The 19536-nt window shown below is 40.3% G+C and overlaps 1 protein-coding gene across 6 annotated transcripts in view; it reads left to right on the top strand.

Moving 5' to 3' along the window:
• Window positions 1-19536, top strand: part of DOCK10 (dedicator of cytokinesis 10) — a 401433-nt gene that overhangs the window by 239152 nt on the left and 142745 nt on the right. For all 6 annotated transcript variants that reach the window (XM_073674692.1, XM_073674690.1, XM_073674693.1 and 3 more), the window contains exons 12-18: window positions 1120-1347; window positions 3287-3409; window positions 3847-3929; window positions 5658-5780; window positions 7167-7246; window positions 8171-8358; window positions 16620-16685. In XM_073674692.1, coding sequence (XP_073530793.1) covers window positions 1120-1347; window positions 3287-3409; window positions 3847-3929; window positions 5658-5780; window positions 7167-7246; window positions 8171-8358; window positions 16620-16685 — 891 coding nt within the window. The remainder of the gene's footprint in view (window positions 1-1119; window positions 1348-3286; window positions 3410-3846; window positions 3930-5657; window positions 5781-7166; window positions 7247-8170; window positions 8359-16619; window positions 16686-19536) is intronic.

Genomic DNA, 19536 nt, shown 5'->3' with positions numbered 1-19536 from the left:
AAAATTGTCTGACATTTAACTAAACTGTATGTTTATATCTTGAAGGTTGAACTGGATAGACTTAGACTTATTATGCCAGATTTATTTAGATACACCAGAATTCTGGCTTTTTTATACCAAAAAAATGTCTTCCATGGCTTGTACCACATTCATCCTTTGTTATAGCCACGTTGTCTGACTCACTTGACAGGCGGTGTGGCTTTAGGGAAAAGGGTGTCGTTTCACTGGAAAAGGTATGCGGTTTGAGATACGACACTGCGTGTGAAAATTGTGCCAACATGTTGGGGCAAATTTCTGGCCCAAAGTAAGGTGATGCAAACGTAAACTAGGCAGTCCAAAAATGTACTAAAATTTTTGACCAGCATGACCAGATTTGATAAATCTGGTGCATTTTAAGGGTAGGTGCACACAACGACTTTTTCAGATGGGTGAAACTGCTGAGTTTTCCAAGAGAAAAACCCTTCAGGAGACGCCTGTTTTTTTTTTACTGAAGTGTCTTTTTACCATTCTGTTGGGTTTTTTTTAAGCGTTTTTCCAGTGTTATGGGGGCATCTATTTTATTGTCATTTTCCAGACATTTTTTTACTGCATTCAACAATGAAGCGCCAGGGTTTTTCTAGGTAAAACGCTTAGAAAATGCTTAAAAAGATGCCCAAACGCCTTTTGAGCCTTCCCACTGTCTTCTCTTATACAGGGCTTTCAAAGCGGAGAATGCCTAAAGAATGGTCGTCTCACTTTTTTTAACCACTTGGCATTTTTGGAAACCTGAAACGCTTAAAACTTGTTAAAAGTAGGTCGATACTACATAGAAATGCATACGTTCATTCTTTTGAGCGCTTTTTCAGGCGGTTTTTGGAATGGAATCCGCCTGAAAGAACTATTGTGTGGACATAGCGTAAGACTGTCCAGTTTGAGTAAGTCTGCCCCAGTATATTTTTTAGCCTTGCTACCTAATGTATTATAAATGTGTTATATCTTGTGGTTTCACCTCAATCACAGACTATTCAGTATAATATAGACCAAGTCTGAACACTAACATTTTCTCTGTTTCTATGTACTGTATGTTAAAGTTAATTTTGGGGTCCTGTTAATTACTTCCCTGTTTGCCCATGCCCACAGATTGAACCGTTCTTTGTAAGTGTAGCTCTCTACGACATCAAAGAAGGGAGGAAGATATCGGCAGATTTCCATGTAGACCTAAACCACGACATTGTGAGACAAATGATTTGCACCTCTACAGTACCTGTGGGAAATGGTACAACATCACCATCTTTCAGTCCTGCCAAAGTACTAGAAGAGCCCGAAGTCCGTGGCTTCCACGAAAAATGGATGCAATATCCTAAGGAGGTAAAGAAGCATAATACAGAGCATTTACCAACAAATCTATCATTACTACCTTCCTTTACAGAAGCACTCAGCTGTGAATTTGTGCTACACATTACCCCTCTTCTGTATGACAAAATCCTGGAAATATCCAGAAGTCGAGAATTGTTTCCATCTTCCGACATTAATTCCTTAAAGGATATGAACATCTTTGAAAGCATGTTTTTTTCTCGTAAATCCATAGTTTTGGGATAAAAAAAATTTTTTACGTTTTGTGCCGTACAGAGGCACTTTGTATCTAGGAATTTTGCTTGCTGCAGAATGAGTTATTCCAAGAATCTGTCAGTGAGCTCTTATCACACTGAGAGTTTGTAACTCTGTTATGTCTTTTTCTGTGCTACTTTTAGCTGATTTATGACCATATCAAAGTTCAGCTCCACTTTGATGTGGTCTGTGATTATAAATTCCATGTCAGAACAAACTCACTCATGGAATCTTAATTGAAAGAGTTGTCCTGTGAAAACGAGTTTTCACTTATCCACATGTTAGTAGATAACTTGTTGGTGTTGGGTCTAACTGCTGGGACCTGAACCAATTGGCAGAAAAGGAACTTTTATGCCCTATAGAATGGAGTGGCAGTGCACATACTCTATCACTGCTTTATTCACCCCAATGGGGCTGCGAAGCATGGGGCTCAGCTTTTTCTGGCAGCCCCATAGAGAATGAATGGAGCGGCAGGCACCAAACTTGCTGCATCTATTTTTAACTAGAATAAAAGCGCCCTGTCAGACATAAAAATTCCCTGATCTGACGATCGGTAGGACACCTACCAGTCAGCAAGCTATCACCTACCCTTCGGTAACTGGACAGCCCCGTTTAACTCATTCTACAACCAGCAATAGACAGTCCAAATGGACTATAGAATGCAAAAGGTTCAAACATTTTGTGAATCACAATTGTAAAATTGATTGTTAGCCCATTATAAAATGGATTTAAGTAAAATAAAAAAATGCCTCTGCAGGTGTCCATATATTTTAATTACCCTTCAGAATGTGTAAACTGGAAATGGCAGTCCTATAGATGTAAAGCCTTTCTGTGATCTGTAAGATTCAATATTTTTTATATTTTAAAATCCTAAAATTTATTAAAAGTTACCGCGCGCCCTGGAGTTACCCCTATATTCTCAGGCACATACTAGCAAAATAACCTCAGTTTCTGGAGTTAGAAAACCCCTTTCATTAGGTTCATGAACATATTTTCGGTCTGAGTGCTGTCTGTGAACATACGGACAGTACATGGACAGCAACGGAACCAGTGTTATTCTATTAGGGTTAACAGATCTGTGTTTCTTTCACTGAATGAATCTGTATGTGACAGAAATGGCAGCATGATCTAGTTTCTTCTGTATTTTGGGTCAGACTCACCCATTCAAGTCTATGAGTCTACAGGAAAAAAAGGATCTCGTACAGAACATTTATTCAAATTTTCTGGATGAAGTGAAGCTGGCAATTTTTTTTTATACGCTTGTGTGAGCCCGGCTTTTGATTACAAATTTCTGTTCCCATGCAATATAAGCCTATGTGTTTCTGTAGTAGCGGGCAACACACAAACCTTGCGTAGCCTTTGATCTCTGCTCTACTAATAGGAATTAGACGACAGATGGAACGCAATATGACTGCAGGATCACAGAACATGCAGGGTGTTTTTATCTGTTACCATGAGCAATAGACACAAAGCATAGAGAAAAAGAATGAATCAAGACTAGTTGCAGATTTGCTTCTTTTTTCATTTTAGATGCATTGGAATAATTAGATATAATGTTGTACATGGCCGTTACGTTTCATGTTCCATATAAGTTGCTTTGAAATCTAATTTCTGGTTCTGGTAATTGTCACTTGTTCTATAATGTCATCATTTTTTTTTCTCTTGCTATGTATCACGCCTTTTTATTTTTATTTCTCAGGCCATTTTCTCAGTGGCCAATGCTCATAATGAAGTGGTATTAATTGCAAGAATAGAAAAAGTTCTTATGGGAAATATTGCCAGCAACGCTGAACCGTATGTGAAGAATTCAGATTCTAGCAAGGTACAGTAGACGCAGCTGGATATTGTATATATGTAGTCCTGTGCTCGTCCCTCTACATGTAGAGCTGTGTCTGAATGTCACCCAGTGTACAATAAAAAGGCTACTCGCTGAGTAAAGCAGAATATGTTGTCTCCACTATGTAGAAGAAATAGTCGTGATTGTTGGGGTAATTTGTCTTAGAAATAATTTCTAGCAGCTGCCCATGAGCAAAAATGCATTAGCAGGTCGTGGAGTGAAGGCTTTTAGTGTTCTTTCCATCTACAAAATCTCCGTAAGCTATGTTTGACCCAGTAAAAATGTTATATTGTTTCTTTTTACATCTCATTATGTCAGTTTTTGCATAAACTAGTCAGACATGTTTTTAGGCAAACCCACATTGCAAATATGGCAGGATTTACTTGTCGGCTGATGTAACGTGTGTATTTTTTTTTTTTTAGACGGCACAAAAACTGCTGAAATCAGCAAAGCAGTTCTGCAGCAGGTTGGGGAAATATCGGATGCCATTTGCATGGACAGTCAGGTAATTAATGATAATCGTGGCTATATGAGCACTGGGGGGCACATTTAGGCTATGTGCCCACTATGGGTTTTGGGGAGTTTTTGTCTCTGCGTCTTACCGTTCCAGCAACTAGTTCGGATTTATAGAAATCTCCTGCCCAATGTGCTTCTTATTCAGCATAAACTGACCTGCGGTGCGTATTTCAAATCCACAACATGACATTCTCTCTTGCGGATACGCTGAGTTTTATGTGCTGATTTTCCCCATAGACATGCATTAGATGCGGAAAATCCACAGTTAAAAAACACACATGCGTTTTTAGTTAATTTCTGCAGTGGAAACGCATTAAAAACGCATGTAATCCGCACATGACTGTATCAGTAAAGTTTGACAAAGCCAAATAATAAATAACATGACACTCCAACGAGAGACAAAAACCGCGATAAAAATGCATGAATAAAAAACACAACGATGAAAAACTAAAAGTAACCTTATTGAGGCCACGTTCCCATGATGAGCTTTTCATGAGTTTTTGATGTTGCAGATTTTCTTCACCCAAGTAAATGAGGTTACTTGCATTATTTCTTTGTATTTTTGTTTCTCTTGTTGGTGTCATGTTTTAAATAAAGCTGCTTTGTTTTTGATACTTCCTGGTATTTAGCTTCGACAATACTTTATTGATACAATCATGTGCGGATTGTGCGTGTTTTTATTGATATACTTTACATGTTGTTTTAGTGCATTTCTGCTGCGTTTTTTACCTCGTCCACGTCTAATGCAAGTCTATGGAAAAAACCTGCACATAAAGGCTCGCTCACACTGGCGTATAAACCGGACGAGTGCAATCCGATAAAAAAATCAGTATTTGTGAGTTTTTTACTTCAGTATATGTAAGTCAAAACCAGGAGTGGAACAATCAGAGGAAAGTATAATAGAAACACGTCACCACTTCTGTATTTATCACTCACTCCTGGTTTTGGCTTACAAATACTGAGGTAAAAAACTCGCCAAATACTGAACGTGTGAACGTGGCTTAAATCTCAGCACACCCGCAAGAGAAATTAACATGTTGCGGATTTAAAACAGTCACCGCAGGTCAGTTTGTGCTAAGTAAAAAAGAAGCACAAATTCCTATAAATCCTTCCACTTTGCTAGAACTATAAGATTCTGAAATTTTGCATCATGGGCACACAATCTGCTCCATCAAAAACTCACCGAAAGCTCATCGTGGGAGCATAGCCTTAAAGGGAACCTGTCAGGTCCCCCATGCCCTCCAACCCAGCAGCATTTACATATATATGACTAATTTCCCTGCCTAACCAGCCCTGTATGATCTTATGCACTGAAATCTATGTTTAAAGAAAGCAGTTTTAACCTCCGCTTTTCAAATACTAATGAGGGCTTTGGCAAGACTAGTCAGCCCTCTTTCCATGTTATCACACCCCTGTAGGCGTGATGACATGATTTGCAGGAGCCGGTGTCATAAGCCGCTCATGCAAATCTCTCGCTCATTCCGGCAGCGTCACTGTGTCTCGGTAGCCGGGTGTACGCTTCCCAGCTTCAGAGACGCACTGCGCATGACCGGAAGTGCAGAAGACGGCTCACAGAACCTTCCATTCTTTATGAAATACCAAGGATATATTAATAAGCTATTCTTATATTTCTTTATAATAATCTTTGTATATATAACTCTTATTTTTTTACAGTATTTGTCTATGAGAAAATCTTCACAATCTGTCATTTTTGCAGGCCAGTATTTAAAGACAACTGTGGAACCATTGATCGGGATTCCAGGTTCTCCCCTCTGTTCAGGCAGGAAAACAATAAGATCTCCACAGAAGACCTCATTAAACTGGTGTCTGAATACAGGAGGTGGGATAATGTAATCTGTATTTTATACAGCAGTTAGTAACTGATATAGTAAACAGTTGTCAGCACTTGTGTGCATTTACACTTATGGTGTGTAAATTGTTCAGATTAGTCGCGGACTTACACATAAGGGCCCCTGTGCATGAACACTATATGGGCCCTTTGCAGCCCAATGGCTCCTCATAATGCACCATTCCACCTACTTTGGAGGTGTTAGAGGGCCCTTTTACCCATGGATGCACCAAAGGTATGTCGGTGCCAGGTTCTGATTTTTAATTAACCCTTACACGTTGCAGGAACACATGGTTTATCATGAATTGCAACTTTTTTTTGCAGCACTTATAGGTGCAGCACATATAAGCCCTGTGTCTCACTCTGTTATTCCTGTATGCAGTTTGACACCTAGTCTCTAGAATTTTGGAGTGATTTTTTTAGGAGTAATCTACTATATAATCGGCTTATCCCGTCTGTCTGTCCGTTCAGGAAATCCCACGTCGCTGATTGGTCCGGCCGCGGCCAATCAGCGACGCGGGATTTCAGAACAAGATGGCGGCTGTTAGCGGCTCATCTGCCACACAGAGGTCAGCGGCGATGCAGCCGGGAGATCACCGGCGCTAGCCGGTCATCTCCCGGCTGCTCGCAGTGGAAGTACCCGCACAGGCAGCGCCGTTCCCCAGTCCTCACTAACACGGTTCGCTGATTGGTCGTTATATTGGCGCGAAATTTAAAACACCGCTGTCCTGATTGGTCGCGGCCGGAGGCCGCCACCAATCGGCAACGAGCGCAGTCCGGCCGTGAATTGGCGCCGGATTTGAAACACGCTTCGCTGATTGGTCGCACCCGCCTGGCCGCGACCAATCAGCGATATTGGCACGAAATTTAAAACACCGCTTCTCTGATTGGTCACGGCCAGCCGGCCGTGACCAATCAGCGACTGGCGCAGCCCGGCCGCGAATTGGCGCCGGATTTAAAATACGCAGGCCACCGTCGGGAGATCAGCAGCAACGCAGCTGGGAGATGACCGGTGCTAGCCGGTCATCTCCCGGCTGCTCGCAGCAGAAGTACCCCGACCGGCGGCCACGCTCCCCGGTCCTCCCTTCAAACTTGCCGCGTGGTCAGCAATGTTGTCACAAGCAGTATTGACAACATGACGTAATTACAAAATTCCTTAGGGGCCCCGGGGGGATACATTGGGGGGTTAATTTAAAGTAGTGCACAACCCATGTAAACACTGCTTCGCTGATTAGTCGGGCCCGGTCGGCTGCATACATATTCTAGCATACCCGATGCGCTAGAATCGGGCCACCAACTAGTGCAACATAATCTTAAGTAAAGGTATTTGGAAAAGTACATCTAGGTTCATGTTCTGTTTATTTCCTTTAAAAACAGAGCAGAGAAGATTAGCAAAATCCAAACTATCCCTGGAAACCTGGATATATCAGTAGATGCTGTACCCCTGGAACAGTCAAGTAGGACGGATTTCTGTTATTTCTAATATATTTTTAATAAGCTAGAACCTTGTAATATCTGCTCTCATCCCTGTGTTGTAGTTACAATGTTGCAATTTATTGTTTCCATATCTTCATATTACTTATCCTGTTGTATTGTCCTTGTTTTTATATTGAATGTAAAGTCTATTGAAATGTGTTCAGCAGAGGCTAAAAGTTCCTGTCTAATTATGTAATTATCAGTATGATGTTGTTGGCAGTGCCCTCCACACTGTCGTCATGTATATTTAGTGGCCACCTTCACTAAGAATTAAATTGATGTTGTATAGCATTGGAAAGTTTATCCAGAAATGTTGTGTGAGAATTAGTTCCTATGTTAGGGCTCATTCAGACCCCAGCTTAGTTATGTACAGGAAATACTTTAATCACCAGGTGATATCTTTATCGAGCACAGTAATGACTTTGCAGTGTCAAGAAGCAAAATAATAAATGTTCTGATCTCTTCTTTTAGGGCAGGAATTAATATGATCAATGATTACCTTGCTCCACAGATATTCATACATTTGAGCACCATCAAAAAGCACTTTAGAACCCATTTCTTGGCCCCATAAATTTAGGGAACCACTATGGCTCAGTGATTAGCACAGCGGTTCAGTGGTTAGCACAATTGCTTTCCAGCGCTGAGGTCCTGGGTTCAAATCCCACCAAGGACAACATCTGCAAGGAGTTTGTCTGTTCTCTGTGGGTTTCCTCCCGGTTCTCCAGAATGTAGACTGTTAACCCCAATGGGCACAGCAATGAAAATATAAGTAAAGCATAATATATGCAATATATAATACATGCAATATATAAGCAAAGCATAATGATAAATAATATGTATTTGACTGTCAATGAAGTAACACCTATACAATCTGGACGCCAATATTTCTGGTTTCTGTTGTGCAGACTGCCTTACCTCATCTCTAATACCAATCAAGCCATTTGGGGAAATAGAGAAATATCCGCCAACTGTTGAAGTAGAAGAATTTGTACAGGCTTCAACCAAATACTCTCAGCCTTACAGGATTTATAAGAACCAAATATATATTTACCCCAAACACCTTAAGTTTGATAGCCAAAAATGTTTTCACAAGGTAAGATGTAAATACAGTAACTAACCATGGCTTTTACAGTTTATATGTCGCTATGATCTGTATAAAGTGTTACGAAACCTTAGTAAATTCTTGCATAGCCTATATTATTGTCCAGAGCAGAATTAAGAGTTCTGTTTACTTCAGAGCAGAAATGTCACAAATGTTCAATTTTTTGCTCAAGGCTTGCTTTAAAAAAGTACGTTTTGTGAACCATATTCTTTACACTAGGCACGGGGCAATCATCAAATACAGGAAGAATTAGTGTAGTTATCCCAATGGATTACGGTGGATTAGCTAATTTGTTTAGGTTAGCTGTGTCTGTCAACAAGTTTGCCAGCAATGATAAATGTCAGAATTATGAATGCAGCTCTGGACTATTAATACAGGCTATAAGGTAGACTCTGTACAAGGTAATGTCATGTTTTTATATAGTTAGGACATGATACCCCATTAAACTGCATTAAAGCTTTGAAACATGTGGAATACATGTGAGATTTCAATACCCACCATGCTTCCTGCAAACCAATGATGGGGGGATTTTATCAAGACAGGTGTCTCAAAATTCTGCTGGGTTAAGATGCCTCAAATTCACTGTCATACCTCTTAGTAAATTTGGTTCATTTTTAGGCTGTACATACAGTGGTGGCCAAAAGTATTGGCACCCCTGCAATTCTGTCAGATAATACTCAGTTTCTTCCTGAAAATGATTGCAATCACAAATTCTTTGGTATTATCTTCATTTAATTTGTCTTCGATGAAAAAAAACACAAAAAGAATTGTTCTAAAGCCAAATTGGATATAATTCCACACCAAACCTAAAAAAGGGGGTGGACAAAAGTATTGGCACTGTTTGAAAAATCATGTGATGCTTCTCTAATTCGTGTAATTAACAGCACCTGTAACTTACCTGTGGCACCTAACAGGTGTTGGCAATAACTAAATCACACTTACAGCCAGTTAACATGGATTAAAGTTGACTCAACCTCTGTCCTGTGTCCTTGTGTGTACCACATTGAGCATGGAGAAAACAAAAGAAGACCAAAGAACTGTCTGAGGACTTGAGAAACCAAATTGTGAGGAAGCATGAGCAATCTCAAGGCTACAAGTCCATCTCCAAAGACCTGAATGTTCCTGTGTCTTCCGTGCGCAGTGTCATCAAGAAGTTTAGAGCCCATGGCACTGTGGCTAACCTCCCTAGATGTGGACGGAAAAGAAAAATTGACGAGAGATTTCAACGCAAGATTGTGCGGATGGTGGATAAAGAACCTCGACTAACATCCAAACAAGTTCAAGCTGCCCTGCAGTCCGAGGGTACAACAGTGTCAACCCGTACTATCCGTCGGCGTCTGAATGAAAAGGGACTGTATGGTAGGATACCCAGGAAGACCCCACTTCTTACCCCGAGACATAAAAAAGCCAGGCTGGAGTTTGCCAAAACTTACCTGAGAAAGCCTAAAACGTTTTGGAAGAATGTTCTCTGGTCAGATGAGACAAAAGTAGAGCTTTTTGGGAAAAAGCATCGACATAGTGTACAGGAAAAAAAAGAGGCATTCAAAGAAAAGAACACGGTCCCTACAGTCAAACATGGCGGAGGTTCCCTGATGTTTTGGGGTTGCTTTGCTGCCTCTGGCACTGGACTGCTTGACCGTGTGCATGGCATTATGAAGTCTGAAGACTACCAACAAATTTTGCAGCATAATGTAGGGCCCAGTGTGAGAAAGCTGGGTCTCCCTCAGAGGTCATGGGTCTTCCAGCAGGACAATGACCCAAAACACACTTCCAAAAGCACTATAAAATGGTTTGAGAAAGCACTGGAGACTTCTAAGGTGGCCAGCAATGAGTCCAGACCTGAATCCCATAGAACACCTGTGGAGAGATCTCAAAATGGCAGTTTGGAGAAGGCACCCTTCAAATATCAGGGACCTGGAGCAGTTTGCCAATGAAGAATGGTCTACAATTCCAGCAGAGCATTGTAAGAAACTCATTGATGGTTACCGGAAGCGGTTGTTCGCAGTTATTTTGGCTAAAGGTTGTGCAACCAATTATTAGGCTGAGGGTGCCAATACTTTTGTCTGGCCCATTTTTGGAGTTTTGTGTGAAAGTATCAATGATTTGATTTTTGCTTCATTCTCTTTTGTGTTTTTTCCTTGCAAGCAAATTAAATGAACATAATAATACCAAAGAATTTGTGATTGCAATCATTTTCAGGAAGAAACTGAGTATTATCTGACAGAATTGCAGGGGTGCCAATACTTTTGGCCACCACTGTATGTCACACTCAGAAATCTACTCCAGATATGGTCCATTGTGTATTTCTGCTATAATTCATCAATGATCGTAAATCCGGGGAGCCGCAGTGGGCCAGGTCACCTCCTCTAAGCCCCAATTACTTTCTAGAAAAGTGGCAAAATGTGGAGGCATAATTATACATTGCACAAAAATATGTGATTTTCTTTTTTACTCTAAATCTAGAGTAAACCCATAATGAATCCCCTCTAAGTCATCTGCAGTAATGTTTGAAAGAGCAGGGAAGAGTCATGAAAATGAGGATTTTGATACCAATTTTTCTACCAATCTTTAGTCATTAGATTATGATTGCATGTAAATGAGATTCTAAAAACATTGCTGAAATTTGGGTCGATTGTTTAGAGTGATTCGTCACCTTTGTACCCCAATTTTGCATCACGATCTGCAATTACTGTTCCGTGAATCAAGCTATATACAGTTATGTGCTACAACCCCTGGCAAAAATTATGGAATCACCGGGCTCGTAGGATGTTCATTCAGTTGTTTAATGTTGTTGATAAAAAGATCAGACATGGCACAAAACTAAAGTCATTTCAAATGGCAACTTCATGGCTTTAACCGCTTCCAGACCGCCCACTGTACATAAACGTCGGCGCTGCCTGGGCTGTGTGCAGCGCCGACGTTTATGAACGGTCGGTGGTCCCGCAGCCCTCAGGACCCCCAGGGTTCTGCAAGCGCTGCGGGTGCGGTGCAGAGCGACAGCTCTGACAGGGGACATCATCGGGACCTGATTGGATCAGGTCCCAATGATGTTAACCCTCTGCTATCTTCTATATGCCGTGATCTATAGTGATCGCGGCATTTAGAAGATAGTGAGAGGAGAGGGGGTCGTCCACTTACCTCTCCGACGGCCCCCTGATATCTGACAGGACCTGCCGTTGTCATGGCAGCCGAAGGTCACATGACCGCCTCCGGATCTGCCATGTATGGTGTCCTGCTAGACTCAGCCTGCAGCTAAAGACTAGCAGGAGACACTGACTGTGAAACTGTCAGCAAAGTTCTCATGCAATCCAATACATACTTATTGCATTGCATGAGAACAGTGATTAGAAAAATAAAAATTAATGTCCCATACAGGACTAAGTAAAAATGTAAAAAAAGTCTAAAAAATGTTTTCAAACTGTTAAAAAAATCACAAAATAAATAAAAATAAATAAATAAAATAGTAAACCAATAAATCCTTATATTTATGCAAAAACAAAAAAAGTACACATATTTGGTATCGCCACGTCCGAAACAACCTGATCTATAAAACTGTTACACTAACTAACTCCTTCTGTGCACACCGTAATAAAAATAAATAAAAAGCGGAGCAAAAAACTATGCTTTTTCATCATATCGCCAAACAAAAAGTGGAAAAAAATGCGATCAAAAAGCAAAATGGAAATAAAAATGGTACCGCTGAAAACGTCATCTTGTTCCGCAAAAAAAAAAACGCCATACAGCTCCATCAGCCGAAAAATAAAAAAGTTATAGCTCTCAGAATAAAGCGATGCAAAAAATATATTTTTTCTATAAAATTGCTTTATTGTGTAAAAGCGCCAAAACATAAAAAAAATATACAGTAAGTGTAGTATCGCTGTAAACGTACTGACCTGTAGAATAATGCTTCCTTATCACTTTTACCACACGCAGAACGGCATTAAAAAAAACCTCAAAAAACAATTCCTGAATTGTTGTTTTTTGTTAATTTTACCTCCCAAAAAACGGAATAGAAAGCGATCAAAAAATGTCACGTACCCAAAAATGGTACCAATAAAAATGTCAACTCGTCCCGCAAAAAACAAGCCCTCGCATGACTCTGTTGGCCGAAATATAGAAAAATTATAGCTCTCAAAATATGGCGATGCAAAAACTAGATTTTGCAAAAAAGTGTCTTTTAGTGTGTGACAGCTGTCAATCATAAAACCCCGATATGAATCTGGTATCTCTGTAATCGCACCGACCCGAAGAATAAAGTAATCTCATCACTTATACCGCTCGAGGAACGGCGTAAAAATAAATAAAACCAATTCTTCACCTGCTACTGATTTGTTTATTATGTCTCTTAAGATCGCAGTAAGGCTCTGCTCACATTTATCCTGCGCTCTGCGCTGAGCACTTACACCAGAGTTTCCGTGTAAACCTCTGAAATATGTGATTCAGACGGAACCCATGACGGAAGATTCCCTGTAATGAGGCAGATATAGGCCACTGTGAATGCCGTCTGGCCTGTGATCCCACGGTGTCATTTGTTTTAAGCGTGCATAAAAGTGCGGTTGGCCACAGTTTTGTGCACTTCTGAAAAAAAGGACACAGCTAAACAGAGGCCAGACGGAGTCCAGAGTAACTCTGCTGCCTCATTACAGTGAATGGATCCCGCAGGGGTTTCATCTGAATTACATCACTTGGAAATTTAGATGGAAACCCCGATGTAAGTGCTCAGCCTAGATCGCCGGATAAATGTCACGTAAAATGTTCCCAATAAAAGCTTCAACTCAGTCCTCAAAAAAAGCTAGTCCCCACTCAGGTCCGTTATCTGTTAAAAAATATAAGGGACTTCCAAGTTACTGGTAGCAGAAAGGCTCTGGAAAAGCGAAATGGCCCTTGCCCCCCAAAAGAAATTCAGAAAATTTTGTGCTCCCAAATCCAAATGCCTATTCTACAATAATTTGTTCTCCAATTGTCAAATAGTGCTCCGTCCCTCCCAGATCTCGCCGTATGGCTAAGCGGTACGATACAGCCACATATGGGGTATTGCCACTTTTAGAAGAAATTGTGACACATTTCGGCACCAATTTTACCCATTGCCCTGTGTGAAAATGTAAAATCTGAGGGTAAAACATTTTTTTGTGGTAAAAATATAATTGTTTTCTTCACTGCCCAATAGAATAAATTTAAAAATTTAAAAATACTCACTACTTCCCTATATGAATTCCTTGAGAGGTGTAGTTTACAAAATGGGATCACTTGTGGGGGTTTCTGCTGTTTTGGCATGTCAGCGACTCTTCAAATGTGACATGGTGTCTGCAACCTATCCCAGCCAACATAGCGCTCATTTCTCTTCTCAACCCTGCCGTACACCAAAGCAGTGGTTTTCCCCCACATATGGGGTATCGGCGTACTCAGGAGAAATTGCACAACAAATTTCATGGTGCAATTTATCCTATTACCCTTATGATAATGCAAAGTTAGTGGATGAAAAACATTTTTTGTGGGAAAAATGTGAAAATTTTATTTTTACGGCTCAATATTATAAACTTCTGTGAAGCACCTGGGGGTGCAATGTGCTCACCAGACATCTACATAAGTTCCCTAAGGGGTCTAGTTTCCAAAATGGTGTCACTTGTGGGGGGGTTTCCACTGTTTAGGCACATCAGGAGCTCTCCAAACGCAACATGGCGTCCGCTAATTATTCAAACCAATTTTACATTCAGCAAGTCTAATGGCGCTCCTTCCCTTCCGAACCCTGCACTGCGCCCAAACAGTGGTTTTCCCTCACATATGGGGTATCAGCGCGCTCATGAGAAATTGCACTAGAAAATTGTGTAGTCCAATTTTTCCTGTTACCCTTGTGAAAATAAAAAAATTGGGTCTAAAGTAACATTTTTGGGAAAAAAAGTTAAATGTTCAATGTTTTCTTCCACATTCCAAAAATTCCTGTGAAACACCTGAAGGGTTAATAAACTTCTTGAATGTGGTTTTGAGCACCTTGAGGGGTGCAGTTTTTAGAATGGTGTCACTTTGGGTATTTTCTGTCATAAAGGACACTCAAAGTTACTTCAAATATGATGTGGTCCCTAAAAAAATGTTTTTGTAAATTTTGTTGGAAAAATGAGAAATCGCTGGTCAACTTTTAACCCTTATAGCTTCCTAACAAAAAAAAATGTTGGTTCCAAAATTGTGCTGATGTAAAGTAGACATGTGGGAAATGTTATTTATTAACTATTTTGTGTGACATATCTCTCTGATTTAAGGGCATGAAAATTCAAAGTTTGAAAATTGCCAAATTTTCGCCAAATTTCCATTTTTTGTGATATCGAAGAAATTTTACCACTATCATGAAGTACAATATGTCACGAAAAAACAGTCTCAGAATCAGGGGAATCCGTTGAAGCGTTCCAGAGTAATTACTTCATAAAGTGACAGTGGTCAGAATTGAAAAAATTGGCCTGATCATGAAGGCAAAAACAGGCTCTGGCGCGAAGTGGTTAAGAAACACTAAAAGAAATCAAGAAAAAAAATGTGGTACTCAGTAAGGGTAATTTTTTTCTGACCAAGCAGAGGGAAAAAATTATGGAATCACTCAATTCTGAGTAAAAAATTATGGAATCATGAAAAACAAACACACAAAAGAACACTCCAATACATCACTAGTATTTTGTTGCACCACCTCTGGCTTTAATAACAGCTTGCAGTCTCTGAGGCATGGACTTAATGAGTGACAAACAGTACTCTTCATCAATCTGGCTCCAACTTTCTCTGATTGCTGTTGCCAGATCAGCTTTGCAGGTTGGAGCCTTGTCATGGACCATTTTCTTCAACTTCCACCAAAGATTTTCAATTAGATTGAGATCCGGACTATTTGCAGGCCATGACATTGACCTTATGTGTCTGCTTTCAAGGAATGTTTTCACAGTTTTTGCTCTATGGCAGGATGCATTATCATCTTGAAAAATGATGTCATCATCCCCAAACATCCTTTCAATTGATGGGATAAGAAAACTGTCCAAAATATCAATGTAAACTTGGGCATTTATTGAACATGTTATGACAGCCATCTCCCCAGTGCCTTTACCTGACATGCAGCCCCATATCATCAATGACTGTGGAAATTTACATGTTCTCTTCATGCAGTCATCTTTATAAATCTCATTGGAACGGCACCAAACAAAAGTTCCAGCATCATCACCTTGCCCAATGCAGATTTGCGATTCATCACTGAATATGACTTTCATCCAGTCATCCACAGCCCACGATTGCTTTTCCTTAGCCCATTGTAACCTTGTTTTTTTCCTGTTAAGGTGTTAATGATGGCTTATGTTTAGCTTTTCTGTATGTAAATCCCATTTCCTTTAGGCGATTTCTTACAGTACGGTCACAGACATTGACTCCAGTTTCCTCCCATTTGTTCCTCATTTGTTTTGTTGTGCATTTCCTGCTTTGGAGACATATTGCTTTCCGGTCTTGACGCTTTGATGTCTTCCTTGGTCTACCAGTATGTTTGCCTTTAACAACCTTCCCATGTCGTTTGTATTTGGTCCAAATTTTAGACACAGCTGACTGTGAACAACCAACATCTTTTGCAACATTGCGTGATGATTTACCTTCTTTTAAGAGTTTGATAATCCTCTCCTTTGTTTCAATTGACATCTCTCGTGTTGGAGCCATGATTCATGTCAGTCCACTTGGTGCAACAGCTCTCCAAGGTGTGATCACTCCTTTTTAGATGCAGACTAACGAGCAGATCTAATTTGATGCAGGTGTTAGTTTTGGAAATGAAAATTTACAGGGTGATTCCATAATTTTTTCCTCAGAATTGAGTGATTCCATAATTTTTTCCCTCTGCTTGGTCTGAAAAAAATTACCCTTACTGAGTACCACATTTTTTTCTTGATTTCTTTTAGTGTTTCTTAAAGCCCTAAAGTTGCCATTTGAAATGACTTTAGTTTTGTGCAATGCCTGTGATCTGCTTTTTTTCAACAACATTAAACAACTGAATGAACATCCTCCAAGCCCGGTGATTCCATAATTTTTGCCAGGGGTTGTACATGCAGCATGCAGACGCACTTAGGCTTACTCACTTTGCTGGAGTTCTTGACAACTTACAACATTTATATTGTGTTTCTGTAAGAAAATAAAAACCTGGTCATGGGATTCGCTGTAGTTGTTCCAATTATTGAGGCTATATTTTGATTGCTTCACATCTGATCCAGATTGTGGTCTGAATGTCTTATCTTGCTATTTTTTTGCAGGCGAGGAACATAATGGTTTGTGTTGAATTTAAGAGCTGTGACGAAGAAGGAAGCCTGCCATTAAAGGTGACAAGTCATATCAAAGCATCACAAAAGAGGATCAATCATATATCCCCCAAAAACATTTATTTGTCTTTTTTATTATAGACGGATAAATGTTTTAGGTGATTTTTTTTGTTAGGTGGACAAGTCCTATCAGCAGTACTCAGTCCCCATACACGGCATACTACCGTATACACTGTATAGTGCACACTACGTAGGTGGGCACTGGATGCCCTTCTTCTACATGCATTCATAGTACTAGAGCTCATTCAGCCATTATATGTTTTCTACAGGAGTATCTACCAAATCTGTTGTATGATGTGCCGACAAAATCTACCTATAATTAGCATGTAAAATATGTGTAGCGTGTGCTATACACTCTCTCAATAAAAGCCATTTTTAGTTCATCTCCTACTATTTTACTTACCAAAAGTCACAAAATTAAATTTAGGACATTTAGACCCTGTCCAGAGCCACCCATAACCATCCTTAAAATGGTCAGAGGGGCCCCACAAGTCTCCTCTTTTAGACGTTGCACAGCTTAATTCTGCCCATTTTTCAACCTGGTTTGTGGGACTGTCTCGGCAAACTTGAGAATGTTAATACGTATATGTACTATGGAAGTCTAGAATCAGGGGAGAACACCTACGATACAGATATATACAAAGGGTGTATCATATATTGCATGTACAGTTGCCATTGACACCCATTTGAAAAGTATGCATGATATTTTTTTTGTTTTTTCATTGTATTTATTTATTTTTTGCAAAAGTTGTATCAGAACTAGAGATGAGAGAACCCAAACTGTAAAGTTCGGAGTTCATACCGGACTAGGTGTCCGGTGCTGAACTCCGAACATGGACTTCTCCGGGAAGTCTATTTTACAGTTCTGTGGGGAGTCCGGGGAGGAGAGAGAGAGATTTTTTCCAGCCCCGAAGTTCGGGTCACTATTGATCTCTATGGGGTTCAGGTTCAGAGTCAAGTTCGGGTACAGTTCTGGTACCCGAACCGAACTTTGGACTACAGTTCGGCCGAACCTGAACCGCCACGGGTCTGCTCATTCCTAATTAGAACTTGTAGCTGACTTTGCTTTTCAGTACAGTTGAGCCAAATATATATATAACTATATATATATATATATACAGTACAGACCAAAAGTTTGGACACACCTTCTCATTTAAAGATTTTTCTGTATTTTCATGACTTTGAAAATTGTACATTCACACTGAAGGCATCAAAACTATGAAATACCACATGTGGTATTATATACTTAACAAAAAAATGTGAAACAACTGAAAACATGTCTTATATTCTAGGTTCTTCAAAGTAGCCACCATTTGCTTTGATGACTGCTTTGCACACTCTTGGCATTCTCTTGATGAGCTTCAAGAGGTAGTCACCGGAAATGGTTTTCACTTCACAGGTGTGCCCTGTCAGGTTTAATAAGTGGGATTTCTTGCCTTATAAATGGGGTTGGGACCATCAGTTGTGTTGTGCAGAAGTCAGGTGGATACACAGCTGATAGTCCTACTGAATAGACTGTTAGCTGCTTTTTTTCTTGCCATAATACAAATTCTAAGTAAAGAAAAACGAGTGGCCATCATTACTTTAAGAAATGAAGGTTAGTCAGTCCGAAAAATTAGGCAAACTTTGAAAGTGTCCCCAAGTGCAGTTGCAAAAAACATCAAGCGCTACAAAGAAACTGGCTCACATGAGGACCGCCCCAGGAAAGGAAGACCAAGAGTCACCTCTGCTTCTGAGGATAAGTTTATCCTAGTCACCAGCCTCAGAAATCGCAGGTTAACAGCAGCTCAGATTAGAGACCAGGTCAATGCCACACACAGTTCTAGCAGCAGACACATCTCTACAACAACTGTTAAGAGGAGACTTTGTGCAGCAGGCCTTCATGGTAAAATAGCTGCTAGGAAACCACTGCTAAGGACAGGCAACAAGCAGAAGAGACTGTTTGGGCTAAAGAACACAAGGAATGGACATTAGACCAGTGGAAATCTGTGCTTTGGTCTGATGAGTCCAAATTTGAGATCTTTGGTTCCAACCACCATGTCTTTGTGCGACGCAGAAAAGGTGAATGGATGGACTCTACATGCCTGGTTCCCACCGTGAAGCATGGAGGAGGAGGTGTGATGGTGTGGGGATGCTTTGCTGGTGACGCTGTTGGGGATTTATTCAAAATTGAAGGCATACTGAACCAGCATGGCTACCACAGCATCTTGCAGCGGCATGCTATTCCATCCGGTTTGCGTTTAGTTGGACCATCATTTATTTTTCAACAGGACAATGACCCCAAACACACCTCCAGGCTGTGTAAGGGCTATTTGACCAAGAAGGAGAGTGATGGGGTGCTACGCCAGATGACCTGGCCTCCACAGTCACCAGACTTGAACCCAATCGAGATGGTTTGGGGTGAGCTGGACCGCAGAGTGAAGGCAAAAGGGCCAACAAGTGCTAAGCATCTCTGGGAACTCCTTCAAGATTGTTGGAAGACCATTTCCGGTGACTACCTCTTGAAGCTCATCAAGAGAATGCCAAGAGTGTGCAAAGCAGTCATCAAAGCAAAAGGTGGCTACTTTGAAGAACCTAGAATATAAGACATATTTTCAGTTGTTTCACACTTTTTTGTTAAGTATATAATTCCACATGTGTTAATTCATAGTTTTGATGCCTTCAGTGTGAATGTACAATTTTCATAGTCATGAAAATACAGAAAAATCTTTAAATGAGAAGGTGTGTCCAAACTTTTGGTCTGTACTGTATATATATATATATATATATATATATAAAATCAAAATAGTGAAAAAAACTTTTGTGACTGTTATATCAGAGGCAGATGCATAGCAATCTGAGGCTAGGGGTG

This window comes from Phyllobates terribilis, unplaced genomic scaffold (assembly GCF_046119375.1).
Source record: "Phyllobates terribilis strain yellow unplaced genomic scaffold, ASM4611937v1 Scaffold_3__8_contigs__length_932513732, whole genome shotgun sequence".
In the NCBI taxonomy this organism is placed as follows: domain Eukaryota; kingdom Metazoa; phylum Chordata; class Amphibia; order Anura; family Dendrobatidae; genus Phyllobates; species Phyllobates terribilis.
The sequence above is the reverse complement of the archived record's forward strand: the minus strand, read 5'-3'. Positions and strand labels throughout refer to the sequence as shown.